Below are 18,183 nucleotides of genomic sequence, written 5' to 3' on the forward strand. Positions count from 1 at the left end.
CAGGGGCTTGTGTTGTGCACTTCCTGAACACATTTTGATATGGTGAATCTTTGAAAGGTATCTTCACAGACGTAAAACTGACTTTATTACAAAGCTACCATTTACTATTCATTACTAATTTTTGGACCACACTTGTAATACATTGCATTAGTTGCCATGGTTACCTGTTTCACATTCTTGTCCCATCCATCCAGTCATGCAGTTTTTGTCTCCGTTAGAGTCGCACTTGTAATGTCCGAACAGGTCGTTGTGGGGCCTACAAAATTTGGTACACGTGGTGTTGTAGTAGTGGGTGTCGCACACGACCCGGATGCGGAAGGTGAGTCGTGCGGTGGCGCCGTTGTGGGTGATGGTGTGCCAGGCCTGGCCCGGGAGAATGATCCCCTTGTGAGATGCGCGTTCAATGAGGGAGGCCCCATTATCTGGAGGAGAACGAGAGTTATATCAGACACGAAGGACTATTTGTTGTAATCAGTGGTGTTGTATCGGCATTCAGTCTGCTGTACAAATATACATAACTTGATGTAAAAACAAAGCAAGCGAAAATCCCGTGTGCAGCTTTACATGCAATATCATCATGCTATGTAATGGGAACGATTGTATTTCAGCAACAGGTCGGTTATATATACCAGCCAAATTCACAGTCACGTTAATTTCATTTACTCGAGAGTTGTGAGGTGAGGTGAGGTGAGGTGAGGTGAGGTTTAACGTTGCACTCAAGAATATTTCGCTCATATGACGACGTGCATGTGTGTGTATGTGTTAGAGACTGCTTGTGCCAGCCCAGACTTAAACTGCTGGGATTGTTGTGCTAACTCACTGAGATATGCCGCAGTAAAGCATGAATACGCACACCACTCAGAAGACCAGACCTTGTTTTACCAATTAATGCCAAGCGCCAGACAGGGACTAACAAGTACAACATTTTAACGTCTTTTGGTATGACGCGACCGGGAATCGAACCCGCGACCTTCCGTTCTCCAGGCGGACGCCCTAACCACTACACCATGGAGGCGGTTAGTTCGGAGTAGAACCTGCTCCTCTGAGTAACGTCTTCTTAACCTGGGCGCCACCTCGCTGACAAAAGCATGGACATTGTAACCTTTGCGATTACGATGGTTCTATTTTCTCCTCTGTACATGTATAGAAACGAGGTCACTGTCACTACTACTTTGTATGTAAGTAGGGACCCAGTTTGCTTAGTACACTCTTAGAAACATCTGTACCTTAGGACTGAAAGCCATTTTTTCCCAGTGAGAGAGTGAGTTTACTTTTACGCCGCACTCAGCAATATTCCAGCTATATGACGGCGGGCACTGTGTTTAACACGCATAGGAAAGGAATCCATTTCAAACAAACCCCCACGGACATCGGATATGTGATCCTGATCCACGGATATCAGATATGTGATGCTGATCCAGACGGTCTGTATTCCCAATCTGTCAAGCATGTCTGTCTCCTCAAGCGTCGGGTATCACAAATATGACATCAAACTGTATCAGAGTGTAAGGCAGTCAGGTTTCAGTGTCCAGTCCACCTGTCGTGTCGCAGCTTGTGAATCCTGCTGGCCGACCAAGCGTCAGATGATGTCCCTTGTCCAGACCCCGGCAGCGAGATCCGCGAAGCCGACCGTGTGTTGTGCCTCAGGTGGCCGTGTCACAATCAAGGCTCCTCTACAGCTCCTTGCAGCTCGTTACAGGATGATGGAGAAGCTACCCTGAGGACTCGGCACAGGCACGCCATGCGCACTGGATATAATCACATGATGGAAACAATTGTTTCATCTTGTATTTGAAATTGAATAATTAGAGTGTAATTGTAGCCTGTTGTTGAGGATTGTCACGTGATTGCCCGTCACCCGGGGCCAAAGTATGGTGATAATGCGTTACATAGAAGCAGAGATGTCAACTTGTGATCAATGCAGTGACCTTGAGGACCTTCGCTCCTGTACCCAATAGTCTTCGTGAAAGTCCGGGTAATGCTAGTGATATGGACATTACATTTGCACAGGTACAGGACAAGTAAAACATCCCTGAACAGACGCGGGGAGATTTCCAGAAATGACACTTAAATCAACTCAAGTCCATTGTTCATTTAATTGCAACTGGCAGGATGTCTTTGACCGAACATCATTGACTTAAAGTTACGGTTGGTTTATGCATATGTGTATATGGCCTGCCCATATTGTGGCGAGTGGATGACTGAATGTTGTGAATCCACATTGTGCATAGAGAGTTGACGGTTGTATGTTGCATGAGATTAGTTGATGGCTGTATGAGGTTAGATAGGTTCATTACCGAAACGTCGACCCTTTACCGCGTTTCAAAGCAAAATGGTTCGACAGTGTCTGTGATTTCATGTGGACTGACAGTTCCGTGTGTGACAGGACGGTGTGTGCAGACAGTTCCGCGTGTGCATACAGTTCCGTGTGTGACAGCACCGTGTGTAGACAGTTCCGTGTGTGAAGGACAGCTCCGTGTGCGACAGTAGCACCGTGTGTGCAGAAAACTCCGAGGACAGCTTCGCGTGAAAGTAGCACCGTGTGTGCAGACAGCTTAACATGAGACATCAAGCCCATGTGTGACAGCAGCTCCATGTGTGACAGCAGTTCCATTTGTGACAGCGGCTCCGTGTGTGACAGCAGCTCCTCGAGTGAGAGAACCTCAGCGTGTTTGAAGTTTCGAACAAGACGAGGCAGAACGGCTGAGTGGTAGAGGCATCAATGATTGTCAGCACATCATTGTGTCAGGGGCACCGCGCGCTTCCCCTTCTTATAAATCTTTGATTTGTGTTTCTGGCAGAAGGAAGAGGTCAGCTTGCCTGGTCACCTAGTTCTAATTGAGTTGGAAATAGATTTCGCTGTTTAGTTTACAGATAGCTATTCGTTTCACAAGGGCTCTATCCAGGGCGCATGCCTCACGCACGTTGCAGGGGAAAAGCTATACAAACATTCAGTATAATTTGCTTATTGACGTTCCATTAGCCTGAAAGAACACATCATCTACTTGAGCGGATACACGGAAGAAGGTATAAGCAGAGTTAACATATGTGTACGGGTAGATGTGCGACACTAGCTGGGACTATACCAAGGCGTTGCTGCGTTCCCTGTAGTCGTCCGTTATCACCGCACACGCTACAGAGCCTATCGGGTAAACACAAGCTCCATCTTGCAATATTCTGAACTCGATGAGCACCAGAAAATACGCAAAACGCGAAGGAAAGTAAAGCTGGTTGTTTGATGTGCGTAGAAATCAGCCCAGTCCTTGTGTTTTTCGCCCCATCGCAGCACGTGCTGGCTCGATGCCAGGCCCCGTGGTTTAACAAGCCCCACAAACACGAGGGCTCTCTTATGACGGTACAAACTGAATGAACATCGACTGCTGACTATGATGCCAGCGAACCATTCTCAGACACAATCAACCACCGCCGGTAATTCCTTAATCTCTCACAGACCTCTTCAATTAATATGTGCACAAGCATAGTAGTTGACCTACATATATCCCCGGCTCACAAATGGAAAAGTATCGTTTCCATTGTAAGTTACCAGCAGCTAAGGTAAGCTATAGGTTAGAAGAGACCACCAAGCTTTTAACTGAGACCCTCAGCGAAAAACCAACAGTATAGGTAACAAGCAAAAGGCCCGCGCCAACAAGCAAGAGCTCCCTAGCAACAAGTAATAGATCCTCAACAACAAGCAACAAGCAATAAGTCCCCAGCAACTAGCAATAGGTCCCAAGCGACAAGCAACAGGTCTCGAGCAACAAGCAATAGGTCCCAAACAACAAGCAATAGCTTCCTAGCAACAAGCAATAGGTCTCGGGCAACAAGCAATAAGTCCCTAGCAACAAGCAATAGGTCCCAAGCAACAAACAATAGGTTCCTAGCAACAAAGAACATCAGCAGTCCCTGTTGGGACTACAGGTTAGAGACCTCCCCAGCAACATACAACACATACAGCAGAGGAGGGTATACTTCACCCAGTCATTGTAGTGCCCATGTTTGAATGAAATCTCGCGTAGTTGCCTTGGCAATTAGTCTGTTAAGAACATAAAGATGCAAAAATATGTGAACTTTGAAGCATCTGTGTCGGTATCTGCTAATGCTGATTATTATGAGCTGCCGGGGTGCGGGATGACGGCAACTCATTGACAAGTTGAGCTGATTTAGCTGTTGCTGTAGATTCTGTTAAGTCGCCGAGGGGGGTCTCCCTCCCTTCCAGCCCGAGCACTGCTGCTGAGATGATGGCGCTACAACCGTGTCATTGTCTTCATTACAGCCTCAAAGGTGAAGACTATTCATCGACCAAAGAATTTTTCCGGTTATAATTAATTCAAAATTCCCTCATGCTGAGTTGAAATATTGCTTTCCTTTATATGTTCCGACAGACTGAACCAAGGATGGGCTCTTACGCCGGGCTTAGGACGAGGTGCTGGTTCTATTGGCACTTGATTCCTGGCCCTGGTGTTGTCGATGTAAATCTGTGGGAATCGGCATACCGCGCTCCTCCAGGCCGTAGATAAGGAGACTACACTGGTCCTAGAGGCTGTCAAGGGCTGCACTGTCAACACGGACAACAAACGCCGCAGACAAAACGCTTTTGTAGGTTGTGAGCGAGTTGGGCTACTGCCGCACTGGACAAACGTAACTAATATGAAAACAATCATGCGGGACACAAACACTGACAACATTGGTAAAAAGGCTGTGAAATAGCGTCACGGTGTGTCTGGAAAGCAAACTATCAGCGGATCCGGACGTAGCTAAAGGAGGCAAATCACAACAGCGAAATTCGTCAGCTTGATCGCTTAAGCTGCTTTTGATAAATATTTCAGCAATGTCCAGCGGGGAAGAAGAGTCACTGACTGTAACATTGTACTCCTGTAGGTATTCGAACAAGAGCTTTCCTACCCATCGTGACGAGGGGCCGTTTTACTCACAAAGCTTTTCCCGACAGGTGACAATAAAGTGTATTTAGTAGACAGTAACAGTGCATACCACGGCTGCAGTAATATCTAGCGTACAACTGTAAAAGGCAAAGGCTATAAGTTTAGTCTCAAACACACCAAGAGACGGAGGTTTTATGGAGTGTAGTTGGGAGATGTGCAAGATATTCTTGTCCAAAGGTCACGGAACTGACATTTCGGAACTGACTAGTTTCTACAATCCTCGGTGATCAGGCTGGTACGTTCCATTGTACCAGTGGTATACACTGATTTTAGAAATATTCCAGCAATAAAAGGGAGGGAGATATGAGAAATGGATTCACTCATTGTACCAATGTGGAGAATTAAACCCCGGTTTCCAGGATGAAGAGTGGACGTTTCAAGCACTGGGCTACCCTACCATCCCCTTTACAGATACAGCATGAAACCAGCTGTGTGGCAAATGGGAGCAGAGATGTTAACATGATGCGTGATGTCTTACTGCATCACAATACATAAATTGTTGGATGCAGTGAGTGCAACTATAACCATGAGTAATCGAGTTGGGTTTCTGCCGCTTTGAATCGTAGAAAACTGAGTGAGTTTAGTTTCATACCGTGTTTAGCACTATTCCAGCAATAGGGAAGCGAACCCTGGTCTTTGACATGACGAGCGAACGCTTTCACCACTATGCTACCCCACCGTCCCTAATGCAGCATGACCAACTACACTGAAGCCATATAATATAAAGTTTCAATTAATTAACAATTGGTACGCGTTTATGTGTAGAGCGAACGCGTAGTAAAGTTACATAAGGTTAAATACAGTTACTTTAAGCGGGGTGAAGCGATTGGTGAAACAGGACGGGTGTGGGTATGACAGGAGATCGGTGCAAAGTGGGATTCGGACCCAAGCCAAAGGGACGCAATTCGGATGGCGGCCCCTGAGATGTTCAACACCACAACAAGGTTTAATTATGACCACGCCCTGTACGTGCTGGATACTATAATGAGAAGACAGAAACAACATGTTGCCGAAGAAAAACGCCCCGTCAGCATTATTTCCGTTGCTGAGGAGATCGTGCCTCCCTTACTTTACCATAAACTTACGACTGTCGTAACGCTAAAGTGATTACTTAATAACAGACTTACGACAGTCTTACGGATTCGATCGCTTTGTGTTTAGGAGGCCCAGGACTGGGGCAGATGTCCTGTGTAGCCTGTTTCAAACACCACCACCGACGTCTCGATCACCACCTACCTCGTTCAACGTTCCAGGCCTCCACTATCAATGTGTATGATCTCTGAAAAACAAAACGAAGGGTACAGTGATACAAACATTTGTAAACATTGATGGTAAACATCACTGTGAGCCGTGACATGACAAAGTACCGGTCGACCGAATTAAGATGTCAATAATAGGTGCAATATACGTATTCAACAAGGGTCATCAGAAGATGACATGTCCCCCCATATCTGTAAACAGCAAAAGGCAGCTCTTCAAGATCTGTCTTATATATCTACCAAGATCTGTTGAAAGATATGAAATGGTTTTCGAGTTGTGCTCTGGAAACGAAGCCTATCCCTCCATTTTGAGACTAGTCAGAATTGTTTCAATGGAAACCTGGAAAAATAAAAATGTCAAAACACTGCAAATAAAAAAGGCACCACTTTGTGGTCTGTCTCAAATATCTGCCAAGTTTTGCTGTAAGATATTAAATAGTTTTCCATTTTGAGTCAAAGTCCTAATCGTTTCTGGAAACCCAGAAAATGATAGATCATAAAAACCTGTAAATAGCAAAAGCACCACTTTGTGGTCTGCCACACATATCTACCAAGTTTTACTGACAGATATTAAATAGCTTTCGAGTTGTGCTCCGGAAACGAAGCCCATCACTCCATTTTGAGACTAAGTCCGAAACGTTTCCATGGAAACTGAGAAAATAATAAACCACAAAAACCTGCACATAGCAAAAGGAACGACTTTAGGTATTGACTGATTTATCTACCAAGTTTTGCAGAAAAATATTGAACAGTTTTTGAGTTCTGCCCGGAAACGAAGCCCACTCCACCATTAGATTAAGAGTAATACGTTTCATGAAAAACGCCATAAAAATGCCAAAAATCTGTAAATAGCAAAAAGGCACAACCAGAGGTTCAGATTAATATATCTATCAATTTTGGTCTTAAAATATTGAACGTTTTTTAGTTATGCTCCGGAAACAAAATGATTACGGACGGACGGACGAGGCGTCGACTATATCCCCTGCAATACATGCCGGGGGAATAAAAATGATAACGAGCTAGTGAATCTAATGTTACGCCGCACTCAGCAATGCTCCAGCTGTATGAGGGCAGTCTGCAAAGAATGGAGTTTGGACCTGACAATGCAGTGATCAGCAGCATGAGTGATCAACCAGTCGGGGGACAAGCCGACCTTGTTAGTCTTACGACAAACATGGGTTAATGTAGACAAATGGTATTCAAGAACATAATACAACTGTGAATCCACACTTTGGAAACACTATTTTAATATACTGAAAGAAAAGATACGATGACATAAGCGACGGAATTTTACAAGTGAGCGCATTAGGATTGTGCTGCGCTGACTATTACCGGGAGAATGAATTGCTGGCCTGTAGCCCGTACACCTCATCACTACTCAACCAGTGCTTTGACTTAGCAGTCTGATATGGGAGGGAACCCCAAAGTGACACGGATCATAAAGGTTTCGTGAAACTCAAAGAATGGGGCAGAACGTGGAGCTTCACTGAAGCAGGGTTAGAGACAAGAGAGTTTCCGACGTCCGTGTGGTGCCGCCTGACCAGGAAATACACCCTCGTAACACCAACGTCTACACGGATGTTAGCAGCAGTGATGGCGGGTGGACTATCTCAGCTTCCATAGTTACACAGGGAAATCACGGCGTGTACACAAGGGTAGCTCGTATCTCCGACCACACGGCCTTTTCCCACCCTGATAAGGCCAGAGTCGTTTGTGTCTCCCATATATTTCTCAAATTATACGTTATTAAAAATGTACGCCTCGTTTCGTTTGTAATATAACGCAGCTTTTTGTCAAAACCCGTTTGCGAAACACCAGATCCGCCTCGATAACATGTACAATGACATACAAGTTTATCCAATTCAAATGATAGACTCTTTTTTCACATTACAATTTACCTATAAAAATAGATTGTTCAACATATTATCATTAATATCAATATCTAACACATCTCTAGTTATTTCTTTTCGTGTATTATGAACATATCGGAGAGAAGATTCCGTTGGCAAGTTATAATCCGCGCATATTTAATCTCCGTATTTCGGAATCCGTAGTTTGTATGGATTTCTTAAACTGCAGGCAGCAGATCACAGCGAGTCTCCTATTCTATTTCTTTCTTGACTCGTTGTATCCAAATTTCCTCCTTACTACAGCTGTCATTTAACATGGGTGTCTGGGGAACTGACACTTGGTACCGGGGATGGAAGCAATGGGACTCCCTAACGCTAGAATATACCCGGTTACTTTACACAGAAAAATAACGCAAAATCTCTTTGCGATAAATGCAATCATAAGTCTGTCCACAACCACGTCACAGCCCGTCACGGGCCGAAAGGATTTCTGGGTTACAGGGTTACAGCGGTAGTTTGATTTACAGATAAGAATACATTCACCTACGGCATTTTGTGTGTAATTGTCTACTTTGGCTTGACCATCTATAATAACATATTAAGGACTATTTATTCAGTATATATCATCTTTAAAGATAGACGAGAGTTAAGTGCCAGGACGGCTCCAGTATAGTCAACACTAGAAACACCGAAATGATGAAGGGTGTGTAACTTTAGTTTTACCCCGCTTTGGGCAATAGTCCAGAATTATCACAACAGGAACACCAGAGATGGGCTTCACACATGGTACCCATGTGGGGAATCAAACCTGTGATGGGCGAACGCTCTAACCAGTAGGCTACTACCATAAAGATGATTAAGAACAACGCGCCCAGTCCCTATATCATCCTGTCGTTTAGCTGGCAGACAGGATCATATTAGAAACAAAGTCAATTGCCTGCATCATTCTCAGTTCATGAGGTGCAGTGTGGGTCAGGTGGAAATACCTAGAAAGTCTCATGAAACAATCCCCCATATAACAACCCTCCAGTGGTTTTATATCACCTTTTTGCGACGATGCTGTAATTGACGTAACTAAAACAACGTGGCTACCTGCTTGGACGAACAAGGTTAGGTTGTTGTAGTTTGTGTTTGTATGATAAAACCGAACTGAAGTGCTGAGAAAGAAACATATGAACTACGCCATTATCCTAAATACCCAGTATAGGCACACATCACCCAAAACATACTCCATCACTACTGGGATTCGAACCCACGAGCACAAGTTTTCGATGCAAAGGGACGCAACTCTGAACGGCTAATTGCAATGCTTAAGACGACCGGGGTCCCCCTGTCCCCATTACTGAAGCACCCTATCTTCACAAACGGCCATTATTACAGCGGCTAGCTCAAGTAACAATTAAACGCTTATTTACTGATCCAAGAAATGGGCTCTCTTTTGTCACAAGAAAATTTTAATTTTAGATAGCAATCGGACGCTCATCAGCATGATCGACTTCTCGATCAAACACGCAACAGACAGCCGTAAACGGAAGCAGCATCCCTCTGTCCCCATATCTCGGTGAGGCCGGCTTCCTGCGGGTGCGTGCAGGTCGTCTAGTAAGTGAGTCCCCTCATATCCATCAACCCTGATTTATCAGCACGTAACACGCATTAAAGGTTAAACACAATCAATTCTAGCTTGACGACAATAGCCTGCAAGTTTCCTCTCATAACAAGCACAACGCAATTAGTACCCCAAAAAGCTTCAGTAAACCATAACTGTTATCGAAATGGTCCCATGTGTGTGTTTGTGAGCGCGTGTGCACAAAGTTTACAATAACACACAATTATCATATCACAGAAAGGTGATAGTCATGAACTTGCGATTCGTTATCTGCCGGTGTTTCAACAGAGCTGGAGATATTACACCTGCGAACGTTTAAAGATTTCCTTATTTCTGGCAGTTTGGAGATGGCATGAAAAAGGTATGCTGAGTGAAGGGAAACGTACACCACTACAAAATCATTATTCATAACAGAACATAACATAACGGAGACGGACACGTGTCTAAACAGGCGCACACACTCGTTTGCCAAATCATACTTATCAGCTTAGAAGGAGCTGAAACAAATTGTTGTCAAATAAAACTCCTCGCTATACAAAGTAATTGGGCATAACCTGCCACCCTCGCTGCGTGGGATCATACATTCAGTGTATATAGAACTGGTTTTCAGCAACGCAACGCAACGCAACGCAACGCAACGCAACGCAACGCAACAGCAATTGTCCAGCTATATGACGTCAGTCTGCAAGTCGAGTCTGGACCAGACAATTCAGTAATTGACATCACGAGCGTCGATTAAAGATACGATGACATGCATCAACCAAGCCATCGAGCCTGACCACTCGATTAAAACCGCTTTTTAAACAATGGGTTTCTGAAGACGAATTCCGATTTGTTATTTCACAAGGGTTCTTCGATAATGACGGTTGAGAGGCAATTTGTGGTGGACGATTCTTCGCTTCAAAGAACTTATTTCATGGCAATCGAATATATTCTTCATGTATGATGAATTGGAGACATGTGTTGGATGGTCCAACCAAAGACCTGACAGCTCTGATACATCTAGATTCTAACGGACAAAGGAGTTAACACGCTACTTCAAAAAGCAAAATTTGCTTTCGTGGATCCATTGCAGTGCTGGTGGGTTCAAATCCCGGTTTACTGGGATTATGATTCCCATGACTGTCAGCGTCATGCCCATGCTAGGTTCAGCAAGGTGGACAAGCCTGAGACCTACATCACCCAGGGTGTTTTCTCATCCACGAGGCACACGGTGCTGACTGGAACTCTGTTACGAGCGGCGATGAACCATACTCTCACCGAAGCGCTTGCACAGAATGGAGGTTCCAATGCTGTAACATCATTGTGATTATGTTAGAAGGGGACAGCGTTTTCTTCCTTTGGGAAATTAATACAAGTACATGATGGAGACCCCCTGCACTGTGAGCTCAATTATCAGCGCACATTTATCACGAGGTTGTGAAATGAGAAATATGGACTGAACTTTGATTTCATAACGAGAGCTGGTACCTGTTATATACCAAGTCACTAAGTGAGAAATGTATATCAAGAGACTATACTGACTAAGCTCGTCGTCAACGGCGTTAAATAAACAATCAGTGGTGTGAATACCACGCAATCTGTCAAACTGATAAACTGGGAAACCGTGCTCACTTAAATTAGCCCAGAATAGAGAAAGTTCAGAATCAGAGCTCCAAGATCAAAGCTGGTCCCCCGAGCAAGAAGCAGCTTCCCGTGTGTCAGCGTCCCGACACCCCCGGGACTGGAGCCTCAGAGTCGACGTCAATTCTTGAAAAGGCAAAAAAATCTTTAGTTTGTCACATGACCATAGGAGCGCATTGTTTTATGCCACTTTAATTTATGGGCGATTTCTTGGACGTCCGCCGTAGTCATGGAAACTATGTTCCCCAGCGGTACATCCATTTCTAACAAAGTTTCCCGGACCAATCCAATATGTCCCGATAACCAGCAGCCCTGCAAGTACCAAGATGAAAATATCGTGCACGCCGACGTAATCCTTAGCGATTGCCGTCCATGTGGCCTAGACTCACTATCGGGAGATGAAATCACAATCTCAACGCCTCCATCTTGATAAGGACTTTAATCTTTGATGCAAAGAGCCCTGGATTATGTTTGTGGAGCTTCTTTTGGGTGCATGTTGCCGAGAGGTGGGTGTTTCGGTAATGGCTGGTCAAGTGGGTGTTGTCACAAGAGTGGAGGGTTCGTAATGTGTACAAGGGGTGGGTGCTGGTTCGAGGGTTTGGAGTTGATGTGAGCGTTTGTGGCTGGGTCGAGGGTTTGGAAGCAGCGCGTGGGTTTCGAGCTGGCGTTCAGGTTTGGAGCTGGTATGGACATTGGATGCTCAATATAGAGGGTGGGAGCTTGGAAATTCCGTTGTTGGATTTAAGTAATGAAAACCATCTAACTTATGCAAACTCACGATAACAGGCATTGTCTACTTATAATAATACCACGAATTGCTGTAAGAGTAGTGTTGCTGCATTTAACATTAATCTTCAAACACAAGGGAATAACATCTCTTGACCATATTATCGTATATGTTCTTTAAGCTCTCATAGCTGAACCGCCTTCCCCTCTCCTGAATCTTTCCAGATATATTTTTAAATACCGACAACCAAATTATTTAATATGGCCTAATTAGAAATTGAACGACCCAAAGTTTCTGCTGTCAGGTTAAACGTCAGACAACATGATCGTGGAAAATCTTAAGGCACGCCGTACGTAGTCTCGCCATCTCTCGTACCATCATCTCGTCTGCAGGAGAATCTCGTCCTTAACCCCCTTTACTGTCTGATCTCCGTGATGAAGATGTCCAGAGCGTGTACATCGGCGTTAGAGTGAATGCTGAACAGCTGGGGAGGTTGTGAGATATCTGTCGGGGTGATTACACCGCGCACCTTGCCCCTGATGTTATGAGTGCCCGACACCGGATACCTGTGGGAGCATGCCCCACCACAGGGAAGCCCCGTGCAGCATCCCGCCGTGGCTCACAGTGCACAACATCATAACAGACGTCACTCATTTATCTGATCACGGAACTTTCACTGACCTACCTGATCAGTACACTGAATGGTCACTGAGCTACCTGATCAGTACACGAGAATGGTCACTGAGCTACCTGATCAGTACACGAGAATGGTCACTGAATGGATCCTCCCTACATGATCAGTACACTGAATGGTCCCTGGTCTACCTGATCACAATACAGAATGGTCCCCGGTCTACCTGATAACAATACAGAATGGTCCCCGGTCTACCTGATCACAATACAGAATGGTCCCCGGCCTACCTGATCACTACACTAAATGGTCCCCGACCTACCTGATCACTACACTAAATGGTCCCCGGCCTACCTGGTCACAATACAGAATGGTCCCTGGTCTGGCTAGTTCCCAGGAATCAGGTGACTGAGTTCCTCGACACCATTCCCACTAAGGAACCAACACCAAGTGACGTCACGGCTTTAATAAATCATAACGGAAAATAGGGTCATGTAAAAATAGATGGTGCCTCACCAAGTTTCTGATTGCACATTCAATAGCCACTGACACTTGCTACTGGTTGATGTACAAATGCTTTGAACAATATTCAAGTTTGATGAATGTCTGTTGGTTTAACGCACGAAATATATTTTGCACATTTTGTGAAACATTCACGTAGAAAAATCTTGCCCACAATTAAGTGGATCAGACAGCAGATTCGAACTCAAGAATCTCTCGACGGTTACAAATGGGCCCCCTCAGAATAAAATAAACGCGCGATTAGAATGAAATATAGTTCTGAGAATTAGAAAATCAAATGTTCATGAAAGTGCCTACATTTATGATGTTTGTATGTTGTTAAATTCCGAACAGAAATATAGCGTGTGGTCCAGACAATCCAGTGATTGACATCATGAGCGGAACAGGGACATGATGACATACATCAAACAAATCAGAGCGCCTGACCACCCGGATCCCGTTAATAGCCTATTACAACAAGCTTGGGTTTTGTTGAAGAAGAAAATTTCTCAGGAGGACTTTCTTGAGTGTTCAGATATCTGCAGTATCATGGATGCCTGTGAAGTAAGAGAGCCGGGATTATTGTAACATCAATCTGGAGGACTGAGTGACTGAGCGAGTTTAGTTTTACGTCACTTTCAGCAATATTCCAGTTAAATTACGACGGTGGGCTACCTGGAGGAGGGGAAATGTATGTGTATCTGCCTGAGTGTAGGCGGACAAACGCAGACGTCAAACAACGCAGACAACCTTTTAATAACCAGCTGGCAACATACTGCTCCTCTCTGATCACATTACATCAAACAGTGAGTGAGTGTAGTTTTACGCCTCGTTTACCAATATTCCAGCTGTGCCACGGCGAGGGGCACCTGAAATGGGCTCCATTCATTGTACATTTCGTCACCTTGGAACCGAACCCGGATCTTCAAGAGAGCGCTATAACCACTAAGCTATCCCACCGCCCATTACCAACAACTGGCGTCAATATGTAATTCCCGTGACATGATGGGAATAGGTGTATTGTATTTGACTATATACAGTTCTATAACCGTATTGGCATTCGAACTTACTATTTACATCACTGTACAAGTTAGCCATATCCGTAAAGGATAGTGACCAGATTTACCGATAGAAACATCCCAGAGACCGTGACATCATATCATCAAGTTACACAGAAACCTGCACATTGCTGTAGAGTCAGCGGGGGGAGTTTTGCGCGAGTGAGAAACTTCGAGAATTGAGAAAACGTAGAAATGTGCTATGGTAGTGCGCTAAAAGGGAAATACATGAAGACATGGAAAAATGGCAGCAAAGGCAATCCTTGAGAAGTGGCACCGAGGATGATGAACCACAGTTTGCTTAATCAGAAGAAACAGTGGATGATATCCACATGAGAACTGACCGTCGTGTCAATGACACTCCTGCGATCGGGTTCAGATCACTCCAGATGACCATGCTGTGTGTATAACCGATATATGTAACGCAGTCAGAAACCAGGATCCATCACAATGTTCCATGGACATAACTTCCTGCAAAACTCCAGAAAATAGCTTTATTTATTTATTTATTTATTTATTTATTTATTTATTTATTTATTTATTCAAAGCTTTTTGACGAAAGCAATGCTTACTGAAGGCCTCCTTTTGGGCATTCGGCCTATAAACCACACATAAACATCGCTGGGCCAAGTTTATTCCCAAACCAAGGAGTTTACTGGATTTACTTTATTCTGCATGACTGTCTCCCTGAGGCCAAGTACTGTTGTATTTACACTAGTAATCCGTTATAATATAAGAGTTCGCTGATGACAAGGCCCCCATTACGTCAGGGTTGACATTACGTGAAGCTTCTCCAGATTCCATGATTTACAGGACGGTTTTATCCTGCCGCCCTTCACACCTCCTTCAGAATGCAAAGCTACACCGAGTTTTATACTTGATACCTCTTCGCGAACACCTGGTGTCATCACTATTTCCAGATTTATAGACAATGTTTATGATATGGTCGGGACTGTAAATCGACTCGACTCATTTCAGAGAATTTTCAAGAATATGGAAAGGCTCCCGTCGCTTATATACGTAGTGTACTGCGGGGAGACAAACAACAGTCATTCAGTCTTTATTGGACATATGTGTTTGTATTCCGTACTGGCGAGCGGGATTGATAAACTGTTGGATATATGTGTACTTACTCGACATTAACCCCTTTCATGACAGCTGATGGAGCGGGTATGTTCAGGCGGTGTGCTCATATAACAGTAACGCCAGCTTGTCTTGACGGTTAGCAAACGTCCTTATTTAAGTAATGTGTATACTCAGGCACGGTCTCCCTTGACATACTTTGCTTTGGGTAAAGATCGAAATAATTCTCATTTATTTTATACCATATAAAATTGCAACACATATTAAAATTGTTTACAACACATAGCGCCGCAGAACTGGAACCACCTGAGATTGAACCCGAAAACGATTCAATAGGGCGTGTTAGTCTCGCGCGGTGGTACTTCAGTTACTATGCTGGTTCCCTTGCCAATTCCACATTTGATCTCAGAATTTTATTCAAACTAAGATAGAAGTTGTCCAACAAAGGATCATAGTTTCAAATCGGTATTAATGGTTTGTTTTACAAAGGGGTAAGCGCAGTAGGCGGAACTGTGAAACAAATGCACGTGCGGTACGTGATGATTAACTCAGACCAAGCCTACTTGTTCTCAATGTTTCATCTAATGTGCATGCCCCTTGTAATACAACTTTTATCCCAAGTTGAACAAAATTCTGAAATTTAAACGAGCAATTGGCAAGGTAAAATTACGAGGATTCGTTATCTTTATTTCCCTTTATTCGATTTACCTTTTCGTCTAAAGAAAAAATCATCGGAACGGTTTCACCCCAGACAGACTAACAGCGGGATACAGAATGAACTGTAACTCACATTTGGTTTTGTGCCACATGAAAACTATCTTCACTCGGACACAAATTCAAGGTTGACGGATGATGGGTGGATATCTGTCAACATGGTTAATGAGTGAGTAAGGTTTAATGCCGGTTTTGAGGACTGTTGCGGTAATATCACGACTCGGAACAACAGAAATTTGAACAAATTCGGGGAATAGAACCCAAGCCTTCGGCATGCCGAGCGAACGCTTTAGTAATCAGACTACCCCACCGCCCTAGAATGGCTCGTGACTAAAGAGAACAAATGTCGAGATAAGATGAAGGAAGGTAGGAGGATCAAAATATTACAAGTGCCTGATTCTTCAATATTATTATAGTTGATCTGTCACTTCCTCATATTACGACAGTGAATCTGTCATGTTCTGACAATGATAATATGACAGGTCGTCCGTAACTTCTCGTGTAGTACAGCTGGGATTGTACGTACTTTTGTTTTCCATGTGCACCACTTCAGCTCGTGATCCCCCTGGTGTACTTAGCCCCAGAGTGGGCTATCCACCCGGCATGTCCATTGTGAACTGGGAACATAGCAATGTAAATGTCGGTCTTGTTTAGGAATTCCCCGCACGCTCAGTCAACAGCGAGATGTAGCTGTGTCGATGGCCGCCTGTTGTATCGACTTGGGAACATACACAACGTCTACAATGACAGCACCGTGGACGAGACTACTACTGTGATGTCCGTCTGTGTCCCACATCACGAGACTATATCACAGAGTTCAACCCAGTCTTTAAAAAAATGATCCACGTGGACTCTGCTCCCGGAAACTAGGGACTGTTTCGGGCTTTGAGTTGAAGATTTGGATTTGTGTTGTTGATAAATATATTTAACGACTTAATTCATTGTTTAGAGATAAATTTTATATATTTAAGTAAGATAACATTCGTCGGATTAAATGTCGGTGAAACTTGTCGTCACAACCGACTCGACGTTGTACGACGAGCAGTGTAGGTTTCTGTACTAGTATTTCAAACCGGTCTGACAGAAGGGTCGACTCTGGCACTGACAGATCTGTGAGTGCTAAGACTGACACTGACACTGATAGATCTGTGAGTACTAGGACCGACACTGGCACTGACAGATCTGTGACTACTAGGACCGACTCTGGCACTGACAGATCTGTGTGTGCTAGGATCAACTCTGGCACTGACAGATCTGTGTGTGCTAGGACTGATTCTGGTACTGACAAACCAGGGTATGCTAGGGTCGATTCTGGTACCGACAAACCAGGGTATGCTAGGGTCGACTCCGATACTGACAAACCAGGGTATGCACTGGTATTGATAAATCTGTGTCATTGTGCCCCATTACTCACGGGTGATAATATACACGCACATCTGGATATAGCGAGTGAGTGAGGAAAAGTAACGACCCATATATTCCACTTGTATGAGGGCGTTTCGGAATGACGTTTGAGGCAAGCCTGAATCAAGGGTTTTTCTCTTTGGCGCAGTAAAAAAATGGGTTTTGTGCCGTCGGCAAATCTAGAAACATAATTCGGAGAACTGGGAGTCGAACCCACGATTACAGGCTTCAGGTGGCCCTCGGAACGCATCTCTGCACTGCAAATGACGTCTTGATAGACAACGATCGTGGAGGTCCAGTTCTGCCTCATGATCATTGGATCCAGGAACAACAAAGACCGGCAACTATGCAGGGTTAATATCCGTCTGAAGGACATATCACATTCCAACTGTATTCACGGCTGTCCACGGTCCAGTGATCTAGCACAAATAAGAACGTTGGAACAAACATATCCGCCATTTGTAAGCCAGTAATATATCCACGACCCAAATCAGTTACCGCATACTCGGAATGTCCTGCCTACAACCAAACCATCTAATCAGGGGCAGGAGAGGAAAGGAAAATACACCACACGTGTCGGAAAGAAATGCTGGACATATTTTGAGGGAACGGAGAGCCACGAAGACACTATCCTACTTAAATTGAATCCAAAATACTCTTATTATTTCTGTTGTCAAAATTAAATGTCAAAATGAAGCGAACTATCGAAGTCTTTCATTAAAATTGGCACACATCCTACGGTTCCTGAAAAATACTGGAGCGAGCAGACAATGGAATGACGTCA

General features: G+C 44.3%; 1 protein-coding gene across 1 annotated transcript in view; it reads right to left on the reverse strand.

Moving 5' to 3' along the window:
- The window catches only part of LOC137293669 (protein jagged-1-like), a 76,581-nt gene that overhangs the window by 22,061 nt on the left and 36,337 nt on the right, over window positions 1-18,183 (reverse strand). Inside the window, exons 2-3 of the mRNA XM_067824359.1 lie at window positions 6,180-6,222; window positions 165-422 (exon numbers count right to left, since the gene is read on the reverse strand). Of these exons, the coding sequence (XP_067680460.1) occupies window positions 165-422; window positions 6,180-6,222 (301 nt within the window). The remainder of the gene's footprint in view (window positions 1-164; window positions 423-6,179; window positions 6,223-18,183) is intronic.

The sequence above is a fragment of the Haliotis asinina genome, chromosome 8 (assembly GCF_037392515.1).
Source record: "Haliotis asinina isolate JCU_RB_2024 chromosome 8, JCU_Hal_asi_v2, whole genome shotgun sequence".
Taxonomy (NCBI): Eukaryota; Metazoa; Mollusca; class Gastropoda; order Lepetellida; family Haliotidae; genus Haliotis; species Haliotis asinina.